Source organism: Lactuca sativa, chromosome 4 (assembly GCF_002870075.4).
Source record: "Lactuca sativa cultivar Salinas chromosome 4, Lsat_Salinas_v11, whole genome shotgun sequence".
NCBI classification, from domain to species: Eukaryota; Viridiplantae; Streptophyta; class Magnoliopsida; order Asterales; family Asteraceae; genus Lactuca; species Lactuca sativa.
The window spans coordinates 89476944-89500616 of NC_056626.2; the positions used below are offsets into that span (position 1 = coordinate 89476944).

The 23673-nt window shown below is 34.4% G+C and overlaps 1 protein-coding gene and 1 long non-coding RNA gene across 4 annotated transcripts; one reads left to right on the forward strand and one right to left on the reverse strand.

The window, feature by feature from the left end:
• Nucleotides 1–2859: 2859 nt before the first annotated feature.
• LOC111919513 (katanin p80 WD40 repeat-containing subunit B1 homolog KTN80.3) lies at nucleotides 2860–7402 on the forward strand. Of its 2 annotated transcripts, none has more exons than XM_023915066.3 (14): nucleotides 2860–2998; nucleotides 3657–3787; nucleotides 3948–4065; nucleotides 4151–4480; nucleotides 4581–4651; nucleotides 4730–4804; nucleotides 4901–5044; nucleotides 5132–5294; nucleotides 5370–6052; nucleotides 6142–6261; nucleotides 6393–6467; nucleotides 6571–6800; nucleotides 6894–6962; nucleotides 7032–7402. In XM_023915066.3, exons 1-14 carry the CDS (start codon nucleotides 2974–2976, stop codon nucleotides 7090–7092), a joined length of 2295 nt encoding a protein of 764 aa, XP_023770834.1. In that variant the 5' UTR covers nucleotides 2860–2973; the 3' UTR covers nucleotides 7093–7402. The 2 variants fall into 2 exon arrangements, with proteins under 2 accessions (XP_023770834.1, XP_023770843.1); XM_023915075.3 differs by having other exon boundaries at nucleotides 5376–6052.
• LOC111919526 (uncharacterized) lies at nucleotides 4216–8627 on the reverse strand. Of its 2 annotated transcripts, none has more exons than XR_006190532.2 (4): nucleotides 8381–8627; nucleotides 8120–8289; nucleotides 5116–5945; nucleotides 4216–4708 (listed from the first exon to the last, which is right to left on the reverse strand). It is a non-coding gene; the product is annotated as an uncharacterized LOC111919526 (long non-coding RNA). The 2 variants fall into 2 exon arrangements; XR_002859531.3 differs by having other exon boundaries at nucleotides 8364–8627.
• Between the last annotated feature and the right edge of the window lie 15046 nt (nucleotides 8628–23673).

Genomic DNA, 23673 nt, shown 5'->3' on the forward strand with positions numbered 1-23673 from the left:
ATATATCACAAGGAAAAAAAATTATAAATATAAAAGTTATCTAATATTAATAACTAAAAGCTTTTAACTCAATAGTATCATGTGTTGCCCTTCTTTTTTGAGAATGAATGTTCAAGTCTTTTAAAAAGCATAGATATATTTAAGAGTAATTTATAAAACTAGACTAGTTTATAACCCGTGAGAACCACGGTTGTAAAATTAATTAAACTTTCATATTAAAAAATCTAAATTATTAATCAGTTACTTTAAATAAATTATTATTTAAGAGATATTTTTTTAGTTATATAAAATTATAATCGTTGATTTAAATAAATACGTGAAGTTATACTACCTTATAATTTGTATTAATTTTATTTTATTTGTTAATCTAATGTTATTAGTTTAATACAATCAAAGTGAAAAAACTTAAATTTTGAAATTAAAATTTAATGTAATTAGGATGAGAAATTTAAAATTTGAAATGGATAATTAATATGTTGACAAATGACATTATATGACATATATATAATTAATGAGAAATTTTAATATAATGACACTTGTCAATAGAATAATAAACCTATTCATTTATTAGAATACTAGGCGAATGCTCGTGCGTTGCGCAGAAACACCTATATAGTTGAAATTTTTACAAATATATGTTTTTTAAATATAACAATAACGTGTTAAATTTGATATAATAATACGTATACTAAATTGATATAATATATTGACTATTTTGAATTATATGATAATATATACATCTATTAGAACTGTATAATCTCAACCGTTTGAATGACTTTTACCCGCGAGTTAGTAATCAATAAAATTAAATAGAATATATGGCTTAATGTTATTTATAGTTTTTTTTATTGTTAATTAGTTTTTTAAAATTTATTTTCTTCACGTTTTAATTTCTATCATTATAATTATTTAAAACATCATGCGTTGTTTTTTGATTTTATAGGTAACCATATAATCATTTATATAGAGTTATTTTAACTATTGTTATTGTAAATTATTTTAAGCTACTTATTTGAAAACTTTTAACAATTATACAAATATCTTTAGAAAATATTTTAGTTAAATTGATATTATAATTTAGTTTTTGCATTTAGCTTTAAATTAATAATGGTTTACATACAACAACATATTAAATCTAATAAATTAAGTATAATATGTTAAAAGTTAAAGATATAATTTTATAAATAGAAGTAAATATATTATTTTAATATTGAAATTTAGTTTATTTATGATTACACTTTAGGTTTGATATTTATTTAATCTTATTAACCAAATTATAATCATTATTAGAAAGACACTATAATTTATCACTTTTAAATATTTATAAAATATTATTTGGGTTGTTTTAGTTAAACTAAAATTTATATTTAAGTTGCTCATGTAATGTTATATTTAAGTTTATAATTTAAATATTTTATACAATTTGTTCAAAAGTTGTAGCTTTAAAATGACAATGGTTTATATCCAACAATATATTAAAATTAATAAATTAAGTATAATATGTAAAAAGTTAAAAAAAACATAACTTTATAAGTAGAAGTAAATATATTCTTTTAATATTGAAATTTAGTTTATATATGATTATATTTTATGTTTGATATTTATTTAATATTATTAAGCAACTTATAATCATTATTAGAAATAAATTGAAAAGTGATGAGAGTTTCAAATGAATGCAATGAAAGGAAAAATACATGGGAGTTTCAAATGAATGTGGTGAAATAAAAAATATTTTTTTAACCTTATTAATCAACTTATAATCATTATTAGAAAGAAATTGAAAAGTCATGGGAGTTTCAAATGAATATAGTGAAAGAAAAAATGAATAAGAATTTCAAATGAATATTATAAAGAAAACTGTTTTGTTCGAATTAATTTGATTTCTAAAATAAAAAATCTAGTTATATACCCATACCCCATACGTATTATTTAAAGAAAGAAAATTGAAAAAAATATATAAAAAAAATCCATAGGGGAGGAGAATCTGTATGGGCCTAAAGGTAGGTCGGCAAAGTGTGTAAAGAGCAAAACGATTTTCCTGTAAATTACTCATTTGTGACCGTAGGTTTTCAAATCTGGGGGCTCTTTCGTCCGTATAACTGAATTCAAAATTTCTTTTATTGTAATTTTTTTATTGAGTTAGATAATATTTTATTATTATTTTATGTAAAAATTAATAATATAGAAACTTATCATGATATATTCTTAATCGTTTTATATGATTTTTACACAAAACCACGATGGTAGCCACTAGCCACTTTGCTATATTACTTGTTCAAAATGTATTCCATTAAAATTGATACGATGATTAATATCTTCCATTTTTTAATTGTTCCTAAACTTTTACGCACAAAAGCAATGCTCGTTTATTTTAATTAAGTAATTTTTGTCTTTTTAAAGTAAAAATAAGTATATATTAAAAGGGTTTAAATTAAAATATATGTGTATAAATAATGCAATTGAAAATCAACCAAAATATATTATTATGGGTTGGTTAGGTTAGCATATCTGAGTTTATATATGTAATATGTTGTAAAAGATTTTGAAATACAATGATTAGAAGCTTTTGTTAACTTAAAAAAGAAATAATAAACGGCTTCCAATTCAATCATGCTCCGAACAACTTTCTCTCTCTAAATCCCTCTCTCTCTTTCAAAAACTGTGCACACCACCTACCGGCAAACCCAGGCTCTGCTCTCGAGAAAAAGTAAAATTCCAATCTTTCTCCGGTGGATTTTTCGTAGAACCCCTGATTGCAGCATTTGGATTCTTTCAATCTTGTATATAGAAATTGGTGTATATTTGTACATACGTACATATACATTTATACATAATACGAGTTTGTATTTGTCTTCTTCTTCAATCGACATTGTATAGTTGATCAGTCGACACGTAAAGATCATCAAACGTTACTAAAGCACCGACAACGAAGGCGAAGAATACCAGTTTCTTTTTCGATCGAGTTCAAGTTTAATGGCGAAACGCGGATATAAATTGCGTATCCTTTGTTACCTTCTGTTGCAATTTAGACATTTTTTACTTGAATTTTGGCTGATTCTTTCCTGGACTTGTTTGGCATATGAATAAGTCGTTATCATCTCATCTCTCTTCATCTCTTCATCTCTTCATCTATAGAAGTAGACGCACTGCAATTTCTTATTTCTTCTCACTCTCTCTTGGTCTTTTTAAGAACATCGGCTGATTTCATGCTTTGGGCAGTGATCTTCCAATTTTTTTTTAGGAAATTAGCGTCTTGATAATTTTTCATAGAAGTAACCAGTTTACGACTTAATTGTATTTCAGCAATGTTTGACATATGTTGAGGTGCCTTAGTGTCAGAAATGGTTGTTTTGATTGCTCTGTCTGTTTTCCCCCATGCTACGGATTCAAGATTGATTGCGAAAAATAAAAATTTCTTCTGGTGTAAAATTTCATAACAGATATATCACTGTCTATAAGTCCTACTAGAAAATCAAATTTGTTTCAAGACACAAGAGAAACAAAGATACATGGATTTTTTTTTATGCAAATGCAAGTTTAAGCATCTAGTCTCCCAAGTCGTGTTGTTTTTTAAGGGGTTAGGGTTGATGAAGATTCATATGTTCAAGCGTGAACCAAATTTGGGGTTTGTTATTTCTTGACTGATCTATATATAGAGGAATTTGTGGCACATTCTGCTAATGTGAACTGCATCAAAATTGGAAAGAAAACACGACGACATTTTATTACAGGAGGTGATGATGAAATTGTGAATGTTTGGTCAATTGGGAAAGCAGCACCCATAACGGTCAGTACTCGCTTCCAATTTCTTTTTTGTTTGTTTGATATATGGCATGGACTTATATAGTCTCAATACCCAAACTTCATCTTTCAGTTTTTAAAATTATAATGAATCGAAGAAAATGTACAAATGATTCTAAACGATTATATCTTTTTTGTTGTTGCAGAGTTTAAGTGGCCACACGAGCCCTATAGAATCTGTAACTTTTGATTCAACCGAAGTTTTGGTGGCTGCTGGAGCTTCTTCTGGGGTGGTAAAGCTCTGGGAGTTAGAAGAGACAAAGGGTATTTATGACTTTTTATGTAATCACCTTAAGTCTCTGTAGTACTTTTTTTTACTCGATGACTAATTCTTTTTCTTCAAATGCAGTGTTTAGAACACTTAATGGACACCGATCCTACTGCACATCCTTGGAATTCCATCCTTTTGGTGAGTTTCTTGCATCAGGATCCATGGATACGAATTTGAAGATATGGGATATTCGAAAGAAAGGATGCATTCATACATATAAGGGTCATAAACGAGCAATTAGTACTATCAGATTTACCCCTGATGGAAGATGGGTGGTGTCTGGAGGACTTGATAATGTTGTAAAGATATGGGACTTAACTGCTGGAAAACTCTTGCATGAGTTCAAGTTACATGAAGGACACATTAAATCAATGGATTTCCACCCTATCGAGTTTCTTCTAGCAACAGGTTTGTATCCATCCAACAATGGCTTCTATTTTGAGTATTTTCTCTCCATGTTTTTTAAAAATGTTTTTGTTGATGATGTGTGTGTTAAACTTAATTCCAGGTTCATCAGATAGAACTGTGAAATTTTGGGATTTGGAAACCTTTGAATTGATTGGAACAACTCGGCCTGAGGTATACATATAGAAACTTCTATGTATCAATGTGGGTCCACAATCCTTCTTTTATGACCTGTTTATTGATTTTACACAGGCAACAGGGGTACGATCAGTTACATTTCATCCAGATGGAAGAACACTCTTTTGTGGATTAGACAACAGTTTAAAGGTTCTAACTTTTTTCTTCTTTTTTACATTAGTTTTTATAGTTTGCTTTTTGGAAACTATAATTCTCACTTTGACTTTGACTTTGACTTTTTTTAAGGTGTATTCATGGGAGCCTATAATTTGTCATGATGCTGTTGATATAGGATGGTCAACCTTGGGTGACCTTTGTATTGATGATGGGAAGCTTTTAGGGTGCTCATATTATCAAAACTCTATTGGAGTTTGGGCAACAGATGTTTCAGTAACTATCTTTAATTCTTTATCCTTCCATGATTTAAATAATTTCACATTATTTATTATTTACTTGTATACCTTTCTGTTTGTGAAGCATATTGAACCATATGCACATAACATGATAGCCATGGAAAAAGCTCATGTGGAGCCAAAAACTGATCTCCAGGAAAGTGTTATAGAGAGAGTCAAGACTCCAAGAATGTCATTTATACCTTCAGATGATGACACAAAAGATATCAAGAATATATATGTAGACAGTAAGTTTTTATCTCAATTATTTTAATCTTTTACCTATTTTATCTTTACTGTAATACTCACTGTTTGAAGTAAAGCTGCAGGCATGACTCCTGTTGTTTCTAGAAAAGATGGATCAAATACAAACATCCAGAGAAGGCTTTTTACTGATGATGTGGCGATTGATTCTGATTCTTCAGAGGAGAAAACACATAATTCCACTAGTGTTTCAGAAGAGTGTCAAAAATCTTCATCTAACCATGAGGTATCCATTGATTCCTCCAACAAAAGGTTGACACCTGTTAAATGTGTTGCAGTTTCAAATGGAAAGACTCGCAATCTTGTTGAGAAATTTGAGAAAAAAGAATCTCAAAAACCTAATACAGATAACATGTATGTAAATGGTGACACTGTAGAACAGCCACCTGTCAATGTGGTCACATGTGCAATACCTGAAACTGCCACGTCACCAATAAAGACACCTGATAATGACATGGCGTCTTTGTCAGTATCAGAAGCTAAATTGTCACCTGTGACATTTAAAGCTTCCCCTAAAGCTAAGGTCTTATCAGTTCAGAGAAGACCTGTTGCTTCCAAAAGGGTAATATCGGAAAAAGTTAGGTCGCCTCCAATGGCAGTTGCACAGAGATGTAGAGCTTCTTCTCAAGTGATACCTGAAAGAAGTAGAATTAGAACCAGAACTTCACCTCTGCCAGCTGTACCAAGGCAAATTACTTCTACACATATGACAACTGAAAAACCTAAATTTTCTCCCTTGTTTGTAAGATTCCTCCCTTTGTTGAAAAAGGAAGTTATATGTTTCACAAAAAGTAACAAATAGATTTACTTTTAAGTTTTAACAACTGGCAGGAGGATAATCCACAAACCACAGGAAGAGGTTTGATGTGTAAGAATGATGACACTGAAGATTTGATGATTGATCATGAGTTATTTTTAAGCACTCTTCAGTCTCGCCTTACAAAACTTCAGGTACCTTTTAGTTTTCAGTATTACTATTTAATCAAATGAAATGAACATAGCACGTGGTTTAAAAAAATTGGGTGCTTTCTTTTTTCTAAATTAATTTCCTTTTTGTTTTATTTGTGATTGGATTTGACCAGGTTATAGGGCATTTTTGGGCACAAAATGACACAAGGGGTGCTATTAATGCGTTGCAGAAGTTACCAGATCATGCAGTGAGTATTTAACCATTCATTCATCGCAGGGTTTTACTTTTACAACAAATACTGTGTGTTGTAGCATAACATTTGACATGTTATTTTGGGTGATTGATTTCAGGTACATGCAGATGTGATTAGTGTTATGCTGGAAAACACAGAGTGTTTAAATTTAGATCACTTCTCTTGCTTGTTGCCTTTACTTTTGGGATTACTCGATAGCAACACAGAGAGGCATATAAACGTGTCGTTGGAAATGTTATTGAAGCTTGTAGCTGTCTTTGGGCCTTTAATCACCTCCACAATCTCAACACCTCCATCTGTGGGTGTTGATCTTCATGCAGAAAAAAGGTTTGTATAAACTGTTGTTTAAAAGGCCAATTCTTGCATATAACTAGTAAGATATTTGAATCTGATTCCATAAAAATCTGACTTTTATGACAGATTTGAATGCTGCAATGAATGCCATGTGGAGCTCCAAAAGATCCAGAAAAGTCTCCCAAATGTTATAAGGTAAACTAATGTTTTTTGAACTTAATGACATTAACTTCCAGATTTGTTATTGATTATTTTTGGTTGTAGGCGGGGTGGTTTGACAGCAAGAAGTGCACAAGAACTAAATCTTGTACTTCAACTATCGTGATCCAATTTAAAGTTCAAATGTGTATCTTTTATATGAAAAAAGAAGTTTGTACAAATTTTAGCAGCAAACATCAGATCTGCATGTTGTAGAACACATTTTGATATTACTAGTTTTTTATGCAAGATTCAGATGGTTGTTGCTGGAAATTTGTATGGTAATTGTTGGCCTTTTGCCAATAGGTGCATATGTAGTCTTTTTTTATTTTTTGTTGTCCTTTTTTCTTCAAATGTAAAGATCAAATTTTCATGGTGTAAAACACATGTTGATATTGAAGTTCAATATAGGAATTGAGTGACTAATGTTCGAAATTTGTGTAACTATCCTTGGTTTCATAGCATTTTCTCGTTGAGTCCTTTATAGATTAAGCGGTTAACGGATGATCATATATAAAGTGTTGTATACATAAATATTGGTTTCTTCTTTGAACCAAATAAAATGTCAGAGAATAGGAGTAAATGTGACTATTTTATCCTCATATTTAAAAATGATTAATAGCATGTGCTTGTTTATTTAAAATTCGTTAAAAATTAAACCTATAAATGACCGTTTTAAAAAACTTGATAAAAATAATAACATTAACTTAAATTGTACATAATATTAAGATAGGTTCAAATAAAATAAAAATAAAAAATAAAACTAGCTCCAAATATTTTTTAATAGAGACGAAGCAAAATATTTTATTGGAACATGATTAGTAATTTAAAATAAAGATATAATTATATAATATCTTCATTACTCAAACTAATCAAGTGTGAAATCAATGTACTATATTATGTCCAATAACCATCTTTATATATAAGCATTAAACTGACAATAAAAGACAGATATAGGAAAGAACTATGTTGGAGAATCCGTATAACCATCTTTTATACATGTTTTAATAGTATCAATCAATCAATCAGCCAAATTACTAACAAATCCCAGGAAGAATCCGTAGAAAGATGTAATATAATACTTAATCCTGGAGGTTAATTCACTGATTTGTTGTGTTCATTAAGTTCATTTAGAGAAGAAATTGGTTGGATACCTTTGGACTTCATTTCTGCAAATAGACCTACAGCTTCTTCAATGTGGTTTGATTTGTGTCTGCATCAATGATTGTGGTTTAGATGACCGAATTTGAAACGATTCCCTTTTTCTCCATTTCTAATTGAATGATTAGAGTTTTTTTTTTCTTTACCTCCAAGCATCACATACCTAAAAGAACATAGATTTATACAAGAAAAATAGGATCTTAGTTAAAGTAGAGAAGAAACGATCTTAGTTCATACGTTCGATGATATCATACATCTTCAATCTTCATTGTCGATTTCTTGTTGATTTTGATGTTTCCCACACCGATTTCAAGGAAAGGCTTAGAGAAACGAATATGATTCAATGATATCGATGATATCAAGCATCTTCAATCTTCACTTTCGATTTGCTGTTGATTTCAATTTTTCCCACACCAATCGATTTCAGGGAAATGGTTAGATAGACGAGTATTCGATTAAACGATATCGGACAATTTAGGGAAATTGTTTATTGTTTTTTTATTTTCAGAATATTAAACAATTTAACAAAACCATGTAGTTTTGACTAATTGGGTACCTAACTTATATACCCTTAAGGTATATTTACTTTTCCATATATATATATATATATATATATATATATATATATATATATATATATATATATATATATATATATATATATATATATATATATATATATATATATATATATATATATATATATATATATCCGTCTCCATGTCATCAACACAACCCCATCATGGATGCATTACATGATAAATGTTTGAGGCATCTTACATGAGGCCTATGTGACACCAAATGTTGGAAGCAATTTAAGACATCACACTTTTTAACCTAATAGATAAATGTTCAAGCCATTCTCATCTCTCTCATCTAGCATTCTCCATGTTCCAAGTTAAACATTTTCTCGTCTGGTCAACCATAGCAAGATGTACAAGTACCAATGCAATATTTTACAACCCATTTATGCAAATAGATGAAGGAAGATCGGGTTAGATATGCTGTGCATGAAGAAAAATCTCATTACCTGGACACCCGAAATGGTGTTCTCAATGATGTCAAGACAGCTCTCCATCCTGTCATGTGGCCTAATAAGACGTGTTATCTGTCTGTATTTAAGCATTATGATTCTATTAAGTTCATAAAAAAAGATAAAAAACACAACCTTAGTCACATTCATCTAAAACAATGTTCGTGACCTTTTCTCATATTGTCAATATTTAAAAATGTTGCACGACCAATTGACAAATGTTGATCCCCTTTGGTATTTTCTTTAGACGGTGTTGCCATTTTCATAAAACAAAGTGATCCCTTACCCCAATTCTATGAAGCCCATTTTTGTGCCTTCTAGAAGAAGCTTCTATGGGCCTCTTCTCCCAATTGGACCGAAAAAACAAAAACTTGAACACATAATATGCAAGTATGCAACCATTGACCAATTTACAAAATACTAAGCACTCAATATTGGGTTGCTCCTCCATTAAAACTTCCATAAAATATTTACGTCTTCCACACATCTTCATACAACACACCAAGTCACCAAGTACCAACTTCAAATTGTAAGCCTAATTTTAATATTTATATAATCTACAGGATTATCTGGCAAAATATACATGTTTTACTTCAAGGACTAGCTTCCAAACACTTTTTTTTAACCTAAAAAGAAAACGTTTGGCCAATCACATTATTTCTTGGCAAAGGAATGTTTATAATCCAAAAATATGAAACACAAGGCCATGTGGCTATGGAGTTTGTCAACAATGACTTCAGGACATGAAATATAACATCAAACATCATGTTCGCATCAAGAGATTAGTTGATGTACAAAAGCTAGTCCGAAAACTATCGTTAGAAAAGTTCATTTTCTATTAGAAAAACGTAAATGTAGACAAAATATATCATAGTTTGAGTAAACTGCCCAAAAATGTGCAATTTAATGGCCTTGCATGGCTTTAAGTTTAACTTTACGTTTCAAGATCTAACACGTATAGTAGCTATTTGTTAATATCGAATGATGTTGATATGTCGTTTAGGTTTAAAATATGAATATATCTAACGAAGATTGATATAGATTAAATAGTTTTTTTATTGGGTTAAGACCATCTCCAACCACGAACATTATTTCTTTACATTATATCTATAATTATAATGTAAAAAGATAATATATATATATACACTAAAGTCATTCAACTCATTACACTATATTTAACACTAAAAAGAATATTCTATGTATATCGTTTTTTATTCAACACTATATTTAATGTTACGCTAAAATCCAACACTATATATATATATATATATATATATATATATATATATATATATATATATATATATATATATATATATATATATATATATATATATAAAATGTTATACTAATATTCAAGACTATATACTAATGTTAAGTATAATGTAGGGTTTGAGCGTTATAGTATAATTTATAATGCAAAATTGGCTTTTTATAGGGTTGGAGATGCCCTAATATCTAGTTATCAAATTTGAAGTATGTTTAGGTAATTAGGTACCTCACACCTTTTTTTTCAAAGAAAAAAAAATGCCAACCAATCAAGTTTCAGTTTTATTTTATTTGTATGAAAAAGGGTAAAATATAACTTGTTTAGCTGTTTGAAGCGTATTAGAATTCTTTCTATTAAATAATCAATAATTCAAATTTTTAAATTTTGTTTCATCTAAATAGTACCCCGCATATTTGCTTGAGCACATGAACCTTTTAATTTTAGTGATCTATCTCCACAAGAAATGTATCTCCTGTTTATCAATTTATCAAATAATATAAGGGTCAAGGTATTCAACCCCCCTCTTTCCATTTAATATCCCTCCCCTAATTGATTTGATGTTATATATATATATATATATATATATATATATATATATATATATATATATATATATATATATATATATATATATATATATATATTAAAATTTATTATTCTTTTTATCTTTATTTTAATAGAAAATATATAGTGTTTATCTTTAATGAACTTAAATATTGTTATTTTATTAACCAAAAATACTAGTAAATAAAATGATTATATTTTAATAGAAAATTATAGTCTTTATTTTTAATGAACTTAAATCTTTTGTTTTTATTAACCAAAAATACTAGTAAATAAAATGATTATGTCACTTATGAAAAGTTTAACTTGACTTATAAAAAAGGATATAAATATTACAAACCACGAAGATGATAACAAAAATATTAGAGAAAGAATTAATACATTTTAACTTAAATATAAGATTTTTATGTAGACGTATGGCTCAAAAATAAAACATTTCATAATTTCAAATTTTCAATTTCAATTGTTTTAAAGATAATCTGTCTTTTAGTATATACTAGTTCGCCAATATATAATTTGATTTTTATTAAAAAAATAATAGAAAATGATTAATCAAATGTTGTATTTATATAACATTATAAATATATCAAGTTAAAGAGAAAAAAATAACAAACACGAAGGAAATAAAATATTAATACCCTTTATAACCATTTGATATAATAAAGTTATTATTCTATATTTCCATATAACATTTTACATAAAATATTCTGATAATAACAAATTTGTTCTATTACATGATTAAAAAAGAGTAGTTCTCACCTCTATTATCATTACAAAGCAATCAATCATCCCATTCCACCCCTAGTTACATCCTCCAAGTGTTTGATTGTAACCAAAATTATTGAAAAGAATCCATACAAATATATAAGACAACCAAGATTTATTTGTTTTTCATAATTGATATTGATATTTATTTGATTTTAGTGTAAAGGTGTTTAAAATCAATGTGGAGGTTAGAACCACTATTTTAAACTTAAAAGTCTTGTTTATAAAGTTAGATGACCTACTTCTTATCAAAATAATTTGCTGTGATAAGTCAGACATATCAACAAGTCAAACATCACCCTAAAGCAACTTTTTTAAGTTTGAAACCAGCAATTTTTTTGTACGACTTTAGACACTTAATATCAACATGTAATCACGTAAGAATACTATTATGTAAAAAGATCAATAATAAAATTAGGGGTTACTAACGCAAAAGCCTTAAAGTCTGTTAAAAAAAAATATGGTTTTATCCTAAAATCATTTTTAGGTGTGTAAGTTTTTTAGTTTTTTTTTATCTACTATTAACCTTGTGACCTCTTATAGAAAAATTTCAACTTTACCATGGAATAAATTTCTCAGGAAAACCTTACGTTTGTATTTTTATTTTGTTTTTATCTTGAATAAGTTTTTTTTTAATATATTTTATATTATATGTATTCATGTATACATACATATTTCTATGTATTTATATACTAAAAGCTTGTTTAATTAAAGATCATATTTACGTTTTCTAAATGCTATTTATTTATATAGGTTTTTTTGCTAATTTATGCGGTTCAAAACATATTTATACTTCTAAAAATAATATAAAAAATGTATTTTTATTTCTAAAAAGTGTAAAAATATGTACCAAATCTTGATCTCCTATTGGTACCGTATTAGAACCGGTATCGAATTTAAAAACATAGGACAATACTCGGTACTCCAAAATATGAAATTCGGGAGTCGGTATCATCGGTATTGTTACTAGTAGTAAAATTGACACCATTCCCGATACTGTTACTGGTAATGTCGATCCTAAGAATAGGGTGTAAGTAGCTTTCAAGAAAAATTGAAATCGTGATTTGTTAACTATCCAAACAATCTCGTTATCTTGATCTATAACACAACTTCTTCTTAAATTTCCCGAACATATGTATAGTTTTGTATTTTTCCTATCAACTATGAGTCATATGAGTGTTTGGTCTATCTTTTCAAGATTAATGAGGGTTTATATAACGATGTTTTCTCCATGAGGCGAGAGTCTAATCTTAAGATGCGAAATTTTAGAAAAAAAGGAACAAAATTCAAACTTTGGCATGTTAAACTATATTGTTATCATTTCATGTTTGACCCCCACGTGATGGGGTCCAGAGCAGATATGTCGAACTAGATAAAATGGTTTACATTTTATTATAAACACACACACACACACACACACACACACACACACACACACACACATATATATATATATATATATATATATATATATATATATATATATATATATATATATAACAAAGCAGTACCGGATCAAATACTCATGTATTATTTCGCAAATCAAATATGCAACTGTAACGCCCGTAGATCTGGGCTAGTCAATTTAGAGATGATAAATATCAAAAATGACTTTTTGATGGAAGATTATTTAGAAGGATTAATCTTAACTAAGTTATAGTATATGTTACAAGGATTTCGTACATATAAAGAACGCTGAAATCCGAGTTATAACGAATAATTTATGACCTATCGAAGTTTCGCGAAAGAACCGGCACGACACAGCGAGACGTATATAGTGAATTTACGTTAGAGCGATATTTAGCCAAAACAATCTAAACGAGAATTGAAGATCTCGTTAATAGTAGTGAAACGATAAAAAGATAGGCGAAAACGGACGTCAGACGAAGGAGTTATGAGTTTATAACGGAGTTTTCCTGTCCCGACCTACTAAAAATAATATAAAATAACATAATAAAAATAAAGTCAAAATTAGCCGACGGAGTCTAAATGATAGTTGTAGATCATAATCTCGCCTACGCGTCGATATAAGGAACGTCGAAAACGGAGTTCGTATGCGAAAGTTATGAGTTTCTGAAGTTCGGGGCGCGAACCCCAAAGCTGTGTCAGAGACCATGACGTGGCAACAGTGGCCACGATGTGGCATGACTTCTGACGCATTCTGGAGCGTGACAGAGCAAGTGGACGATGACGCATGCAGTGACGACCAAGCCCACGACGTGGAAAAAGGTGTCACGAAGTGGCAAGGGCCAATTTTGCCCTATAAATAGATTTGAAGGGCCAGCCGTTTAGGGTTGCTATTTTCTCTCCTCTCTCTCCCGTTCTACCTCGATTTACGTGCAAAGAAGTACCCCTGAAGCCCCGATAACATCCCGAGACTCGAAGCAAGTCCCGAAGCCCAAAGATCCCGAGAAGAAAAGAGTTTCCGAGCCGAAGCTCTGTCCACGAGAAACCCGGTGTGTGAAGATATTCTGGTTTCACCGAAGAATACTATTTGAAGAGCCGTAGTGCTGTCCGATCATCCTCTAATCAAGTGAGTGTGTAGTCACTTTCATCTTACACATAGATATGAACTATTTTATAAAATATGTGTTATATATGTGTGTGTGTGTGTGTATATATATATATATATATATATATATATATATATATATATATATTGTTGTTTATATGGAGTGAGTGTGTGGTTACTTTCTTCTAACACATAAATATAAAGTATTAGCTATGAAATACGTGCTATGTGTTATGTATTATTTGTCTATTTGAGATGGGCTTGGAATTGATGTTTTTATACGGGTGTTAAATGATTCAAACTATATATGTATTTTATTTCGACAAAATATGTTAGGTAGAACATGGGTAGATGAAATAGTGGCAACTATGAGACGTAGTGCCTATTGTATAAACCTTGGTGACTATGGAGTTAGCGCCTATTGTATAAACCTTGGTGACTATGGAGTTAGCGCCTGTTAAAGTAAACCTTGGCGACTATGGAGTTAGCACATGTTGAGTAAACCTTGGCGACTATGGAGTTAACGCTTGTTGAGTGAACCTTGGTGACTATGGAGTTAGCGCCTGATAGCTATGGATTTAGTACCTGATAGATAACTTTGGCAGCAATGGACTTCATGCCAATTCCTTAGGTAAATCCTTAGGAACGAATGAATAAAGGATAGTCGATTCTTAGGGTAAAACCTTAAGAAATAAAGAAGATAATGGGGATGGGTAATTGGGTTGATTGTTTGACAATTGAATATAATAAATATATTATTGTGGGTTGATAACCCTATATGCTCACCAAGCTCCCAATCCTGACCCACTCAGTTTTCTTTGCATTACAGATAATGGCACAAGGGTATAAGTTGGTGGACTTGACGAGAGATTTTGGATTATAGATCAGTAGTTATAAATAACTGTTGTAAGGTCTATTTTATATTTTTTATGCTTTTGGTCTGTATCGAAACATGACATCATGAGGTTTTATTATTTAATGAAAATACATTCTCTTTGAGAAACATTTTGATAAATTTTATCATATTTTATTTTGGGGACAAATTCCATAACTCTTTTAAGCAAAGGATTACTCTGATTTTATAAAAACAAAGCTTAAACAAATCGGTCTTTTCTGGCCGTGAAATTGGGGATGTCACAGCAACATTGTAAATGAAATTGATCATCTAATTATCTATCACCAGTTAAATGTTTTTTATATTGTTAACGTATCCCTCTAGGAATACGTCAAGAATAAGGGGACGGTAATCTAAAGGATGACCTAGCTAACGGTCGTTACTTAGCTTAAGTGTTAGGTTAGCCTTCGCCCTCACGACCTCATACTTAGCCCCCGACGTTCTAGCGCCAAGGTCCAGCTTAGAACAATTCGCTCTAGTTTATAACAAACCAAAACAGTACCAACCACTCCCCAAAGCGACAAGTGTAGTGCTTAGAGCGCTGCTCTTAGGTGGTTCTGCACCAATAGCAGATAATCGTTGGTGGTGCATGATCCGCCAATAGGACACCCTCACGTCCGGATGATCCAGATAAGACAAAAAATATTGTTGGGGAAATGCTCCCCGACGACAGGTATAAAAGAGACCCATCTTCTCCAGAAGAAGGGATCACATCTCTCTCTCTCTCTCAATCAAAACCAGAATTCTCTCGTATATCCACTAACTAGACCGCCGGAGTCTCATTCTGGGACCCCCTTCCGGACGATGACTGACGTCGACTCTTTCTTTGCTATGATTCTCAGGCTTAAATGGACGACGCAATCCACACACGGCATGAAGCTTGTAGACATATAACAAAATTTGACACCATCCGGGCGTGTACTCAGAGTTACAATACCTTAGATGGCAGTAATAACGGGAAAGGCACTTGCGGTATCCGGTGGGGGAGAAACGAGCCCACTTAGATCGATGTTGTTGCTCGATGACACACAACCATCTACCTCATACGGACAAGCCTCCGCCCACACGCCAACAACACAGATGCCACGTCCAATAACGGGAACCGAAGCGGCAGCAATCGCCGCCCTATGGTGACCTTCGCTCGTCACATCAGAACAACTGGTTGCAAACGCAATCGCAAAACCACAGTCGACAACGACTCAAAAGTCGCAAATGTTGACTCAACAGTCCGTACTGTCGACTTAACAGTCGCAACCGGCGATTTCTCAGCCGCAATCGTTACCACAACAGGTGGGGACAAACACTTGGTCCCCAGGGACCATATTGTCCTCCACACAATACTTAGTGTCAAGCTATCAGTTCTCCACAGTAGCAATAATTTTGCATAACCCACATTTCGCCAATAACCTCTGATGTTCAACCTCTAATTCCAACAGTCATATAGATTAAACCACCAAACACTGCCATCGCAAGAGCTTAACCCCCACTCATCATCCCACAATCGACGATAATACCAAATATTCCCAAGTATGATTGTAACACCTGATCTCAGGTACACATTTAATTCAAGTAAAACTTCATATTTTACCCTTGGACTCGACGAGTTGGAGGCTCAACTCGTCGAGTAGGATCGACTTTGGGGCGGGGAACTAAGTGACCTACTCGATGAGTCGAAAGACCGACTGGGCGAGTAGGAGTTGTCTGATGAAAACCCTAAATTTTAGGGTTTTTCCCCCTATTTAAAGAAACAAACACCCTTGTGGCCTCCTTATCACTCCCTCAACGTCCAGAAAACCCTAACTCGCCACCTTGAGCCTTGTGAAGTGTTTGAGTGCCATTTTGAGTAATCTTGTGTGATTTGGAGTTTGTGTGAAGAAGAGGAAGAAGGAGGACTTCAAGAGAAGAGTGTAGATCTAGGAACAACAACATTTTTCCCTCACTTTCTGGTAATCAAGTTGCATACTTGACTTGTAGTTTCTTAGATCTCCTTGTGGTCATTTTTATGAAGTTTTGGGTCCAAGAAGCTTGATCCTTGGGACTTGGACGCCCTAAGTTAATATATCTTCAGATCTGGAACCTTGGAGGGTCCTCATGGCATAAAGGTGCCATCTTTTTGGCCATGAGAACCCCATGTATGAAATAAACCCCGTTTTTGGTCCTTTGAGCATAAAAGTCACATGTATGTACGTAAAGTTCATGAGTTTACGAGTTATATCAACTTAAGGAGCCCAGATCTACCTTTTGGATGAGAGTTGTATATCAGAAACCGAGTTATGGAATTGGACAATAGTCGACTTGACGAGTCGTTCTTGGGACTCGACGAGTCCAAGGCCATCTCCCAACCCATGAAGATGGACTCGACGAGTTGTTCATACAACTCGGCGAGTCACATACTACACATGTTCATATGACGAAGATAAAATTGATGAGTGAGTTGAAGATTGTCCCGATGATATGATTGAAGGAGAAATCGTCGAGTTCTTGCTAGACTCGATGAGTTGAGTCGGGTTAGGGGACAGATGAAGGGATAGGGACTCAGCGAGTTAGCGGGCCAACTTGGTGAGTCGAGTTGACTGTAAGTTGACTCTGATCAGGATATTGACCCTGGCCAGGGGTAAAAAAGTCATTTTACCCTAAGATCAGTTACCAGTTCTTGACTATGTGTCTTTATGAAAATTATAGCCGGAGAGTCGCCGGAGCAGCAGACAAGGATTTCTCACTCAGAGTTTTAGCAGCCAGTCACATGAGGTGAGTTTCCCTTCAGTAGGAACGGGTCTAAGGCACCAAGGCTGGCCCTTAGCCTGTTATGATTAGTAGTTGAGTGTGGACGGGGCCTGTATCTCCCATTTAACTGAGTGTGGGCGGAGCCCATATTTCCCGGTAGCAGAGTTTGTTTATGATATAAGTCTAAATGATAGATCTAGTTATACTTGTTGTCTGTGTGATACTTGTATGTCTGTCTAGTAGTTGAGTATGGGCGGGGACCGTATCTCATAGCAGTCGAGTGTGGGCAGGGCTCGTATCTCAAGTAGCTGAGTGTGGGCGGGGCCCGTATCTCAGAGTTAGCGGAGTATGGGCGGGGCCCGTATCTCAAAGCTAGCGGAGTGTGGGCGGGGCCCGTATCTCCTAGTTGCATGATATATATGTGTATGGTATGTGGTAGTTTGGGGGAGCTCACTAAGCTTTGTGCTTATAATTTTAGTTTTGGTTTCAGGTACTTCAGCTAGCAAAGGGAAGGGCTCGAGTTGATGACATGACACACACACCACAGTTTCTATTAGTCTGGGAGCTTACTCTGATATTTATTATGAAACAGTTATACGTTGACAGATTTTATGAGATTTTGAGATACACGTTCGATGATTTGATTTTATGATGATAATATTATGTTTGTTAAATGATTTCAAAAACAAAATTTTTGGCTTGTATTTTTAGGATGTTTCAATGATGGAACAACTGACCTCGATGAGCACATCGACGGCCTGTGAGTGGACAATGACATCACTGAGGATGGATACATGATTCATGTGTACGTATTTCCTTGTTACATTATCTGGAAACGCTGGGAAGTGGTTCAAGGCATTGCGACCGAGAAACATCGCGAATTTTAAACAACTAAGATGCATTTTCCTCTACAACTTCATGCAACTAAGGAAAGGGAAGGGAGATGCAAACTCCATAATGGCATTCAAGCAAAAATAAGGAGAGTCGATACATGCATATTATGATAGATTCACACTGGCAACACTCAATGTCCAGGGCCATGAAGAGTTCCTTGTAATTGGCGCCCTCGCCCAAGGTCTACTCCTCGACTCTTTGTCAAAGAAGATGCAGGGGATGGTACCTTAGTCGAGAGACGAGCTCAAATATAGAGTCGAGAAATACCTCTGGTATATCGAAGGTGAAGAACGGAAGGAATCCAATTTGAAGGTTGTCACCAATACGTATATCAAACAATAAGAAGCGAACTCCCATGTAATCCCCAATCACCGAGATCACCATGACAGAAGCCACGACAAGCACAATCGGCCCTAAGACACCTATCTCATAGATTTCTCCCTTTTGGAAAAGATGAACCCTATAGCCACTGAGTTGTTGTGCATGCAGTTGAGAAAACACCCCCAAAGGTGGACAAAGAGAAAGGGATATACTTTGAGTACCACAAGAGCAAAACCTACGATACTGGCGAGTGCACGGTCCTGAGGAAGGAAGTGGATGAAAAACACCTAACGATGACCTCACAATAATTACAAAGGAATTAAGGTCCAAGTTCGACTCTGACCAGAGGAATACCTGAGATCGGAAAGATGCCGAAAAACGTCAAGTTAAGGAGAAGATTCTTACCATCGCGAGACTTCACAAGCAGAGCGAGCACGAAGAGGCAGACAACAATATCGAGGTAGTACCTAAAAACATCCTAAATATCAATTTCTAATTAAAAGACCCATGAATGCCCAACTGGAACCCCAGGGATCCACTCTTGATAACGGCCTACATGCATCAAAAGCAAATTCATCGAGTGCTAATCGTAAATAAAAGCTTAAGGGATGAATCAGATCCGGTCATTGATGGTACTAATGAAAGCAATGAACCAGTAAATGATGTGGACGATGTAGATGAACACACCCAAAATAAAGGTGGTCAGTTGTAACACTCTAAAAATTCCAACCAACTTAAACTTTTCAAAAACAACCCAATTTCATAAAATCAATACAAAATGGTTTTCAATACATTTATTATCAGAGTATTTCTCAGAAACCACATCATAAACGCATAAAACCCAAGGAGCGGTACGATCATGCCTTTGCCTTGCCACGGTCTCCTGAAGTACCTGAAACATTTAAACCACAACTGTAAGCCTGAAAGCTTAGTGAGTACCCCAAAAATACCAATGCCATACAAACATAACCATATCACATAACAGATACAGAACAGCCATGCACTTCGGGTCTACTGTGTGACTGGTCCGCCGCACCGGCCTACAGTCCACCTGGTCCACCCTCCGAGTCTAGCCATATACATCGAGTGTACAGTGTGATTGGTCCACCCGCACCGGGCCTTCAATCCACCTGGTCCACTCTTTGATTCTACAGTATGATTGGTCCACTCTCCGATCCTCGGCACGTCTGGTCCGCCCTCGTGAGGCCTACAGCCTATCCGGACCGCTCGCTGGGCCTTCGGGGTAACGGGTCCGCTCTGGGTATGTTGGCCAACAGCACAAAGCAGAACCCGCCTCAACCCAACCCCAGTCCAACAACCATGTGCACATAAACATATAGTCATATAAGAATCCACATCCAATCAAACCGATCTAGCAGATCACATACCATAACCTCATCCTAACAAGGATACCGACCTAACCGGTCACTAGCATAGCATCATCCTATATACCAGGATACCGACCTTAACCAGGTCTCTAACATATACCATCCTAACTACCAGGATGCAAACATAGAAAAGCAATAACATAACAACAATACCCGGATTACAATCCGATAAAGGGACGACCTTGGTGCCTTAGACCCTGTTGATATAGTGAGGATGTAACGCCCGGGTTTCAGGGCTAAGCATTTTTGTCAATGTAATAGTCTAGGTCAACTCTTGTAACTCTTTTTGAAGTAATAAAGATGAAATATTTGAGTATTATGTGAATTATGTGTGTTTATGTGTTTATTATTTAATTATAAATGTATAATTAATAAATAATAAAAATAAGCGTCAAAATTAAAGTGTGAGATAAGCCCGATATCTCTACATAAAGTTGTAGAATATGTCTCAAGGTTTCCGTGCATATAAGGAACGCCGAAATCCGAGTTAAAACGAAGAAGTTATGGCCCGTCGAAGTTTTACGGTAAAACCGGCACGGCACCGGGAAGCGTAAATAGTGAATTTACGATAGAGTGAGATTTAGCCTTATCAATCTAAACGAAAGTTGTAGAATATGTTAAACTAAGAACGTCGATAAAAAGAACGCCCAAATCTGACTTCGTATGAGGAAGTTATGATTTTTCTAAGATTCGGCTTAGCAGTGCACGGCCCGAAACTCGAATTTTTGTTCGAGCGGTTTTTGGCTTACGCGACCTAAATGAGAGTTGAAGATATCATTAATAGGAACTCAACGGTAAAAATATGGATGAAAACGGAGTTCGTATGAAGGAGTTACGAATTCTTCGCGGTCATTTAACAGTCTAAACGCCTCTTACTGTTAAATTTGAGATCGGTCAAGAATTAGCCGACGGAGTCTAAATGAAAGTTGTAGATCTTGATTTTACCTACGCGTGGAAAAAAAAGAACGTCGAAAACGGAGCTCGTATGCGAAAGTTATGGGGTTTAGAAGTTGGCAGAGTGCTGCTGCAAAAGGGGTGACGTGGCTGAATATGGGCCAAGGCTTTCTCCCCAAGGAAAGCCATCAGATGATGACACGTGGCACTGACTCGGCGAGTCAGTGAACCGACTCGGCGAGTCCGTCAGGATTTCACCCTATAAATAGAAGTGTCGGGTTCTCTCATTTCTCACACCTTTCCCCACTTCTTTCTCTCTCTACACTCTCTCTCTAAGCCTCCTTAAGCCCCCTAAAGCCTAGGTAAACCCCCTAGCACCTGAAGGAAGCCCCGAGGCTCCCAGAGTCCCGAGAAAAGAGCCTTTCGGCTCGGGAACGCTGCTCCAGCAAAGCCCGGTTTTCGAGAAAACTCGCTGTAAGTGAGCTACGCCTAACCTATCTTTAGTTTAGCTTACGTTTTAATATAGTAATGTTATTAGGACCTTATAATAAGTACTTGGGCTATTATTATGGGTTATATAAGTATCGTTTAACGCTTATATAATAATAATAATAGCTAGACTATTAATTAATCGCGGTTATCGTTAGACTAAACCCTAGTGGTGTTGGTACTAGGTTTTATCGAAGGAATATCGTTTTGAGAGTATCGAAGCGTTGTCCGAGTGCTGAGTCACCACCTTTCAGGTGAGTGCATAGTTACTTTCAGCTTACACATAGATATGAAGTATTTTATAAATTACGTGCTATGTGTGCATATTATCTGATTACTTGCTATCTATGCTGGATGAACGTTGTTATACATGTTTTCAATGATTTAAACTGTATATGTATTTTATATCTACGAAAATGTTGGGGTAAAACATGGGTAGATGTAATAGGTGATGTGTGATAAAATGATGAGAGGCCTCGATGTTGATGTTGTTGTTTCTGTCATCTAGCGGAGTATGGATGACGACCACGGACTCTTCTAGACAGTCCAGTGGAACACTAGCAGACTCGCAACCTGTAGGTGTTTGTGAACGATGTGTTTACCGGTGTACTCCATCCCCCACATGGTTGCCTTTAGGACATTTATTGCTGAGGAATCCCCTTAGCAGTAGTGTCCGCCCCGATGATGATCCTTAGGCTAGGTCCCTTATGATAGGTGTTTAGGGACGTAAAGTGAGGATAACGGGAACGGGTAATCGGGTTATTGTTGATTGATGAAATTAATAAACTTATTTATTGTGGGTTGAAAACCCTATGTGCTCACCAGGCTCCGAAGCCTGACCCACTCAGTTTTATGTATTACAGGTAGTGGCGCATGAGCATAGGTGTGATGTTTTGGACGAGGGATTACGGATATAGGCCTGTAGATATGAAATAATGTAGTAAGGCTTATATTGTACTGTTTATGCTTTTGATCTGTACGAACATGAAATCCCGAGTCTTTTAAAGAAATACATTTCTATGGAAATGCTTTTGATAAATCCTTATCATATTTTTGTTTTGGGACAAATTCCGCAACACTTTCATTTAAAATGTAACTCTGATTTTTAAACAAAGCATAAACAAATCGGTCTTTTCTGGCTGTGATTTTGGGGATGTCACAGTTGGTATCAGAGCATTAGTTTAAGCGAACTAGGAATTTGTAGGATTTTTAGACTTAAACTTAGAATGCTAAGCGATGATTGTGAGGTGTGAGCACTAACTTATTTTAGGAACTCTGCCTAAAATGCCTTTATGTGCTAAATGCTTTGTGCATGATATGCTATTATTTGTTCGGATCTATGGTCTGTTGCCGACCGGATCTGGAAACCTTATGTGTTTAGGATTCTAAACGTACGACTACGATATTAGAACTAACATGTAAACGTTTTGGAGTGATAAGGACGATTTAAACGTCTATCCTAAATAAAGATCTGAATTCACCTTATTCGGTGTATAGATCAAGATGGCAAGGACCCGTAGCGGAAACGTGAACGCAAATGGAGATAGGAACCAAACCCCAGTGGTTCAGCAAATACCTGTTGTGGAAGAAGTTGCACCTGAGCCAGTCACCATGGCTGGAGTTCAAGCCATGATTCAGGCTATGCTAGCTGAACAAAGGGAAGAAAGGAGACGGATGCCCCACGAAAATAGGGACGAACCTACCATACATGTTGAACCAACGGAGCCGGTTCCCGAGCCATCTGAGGAAGGGAACTATAGCCGCCAAGTGAGTCAAGTAGGGACTCAAGGTGAGCAAA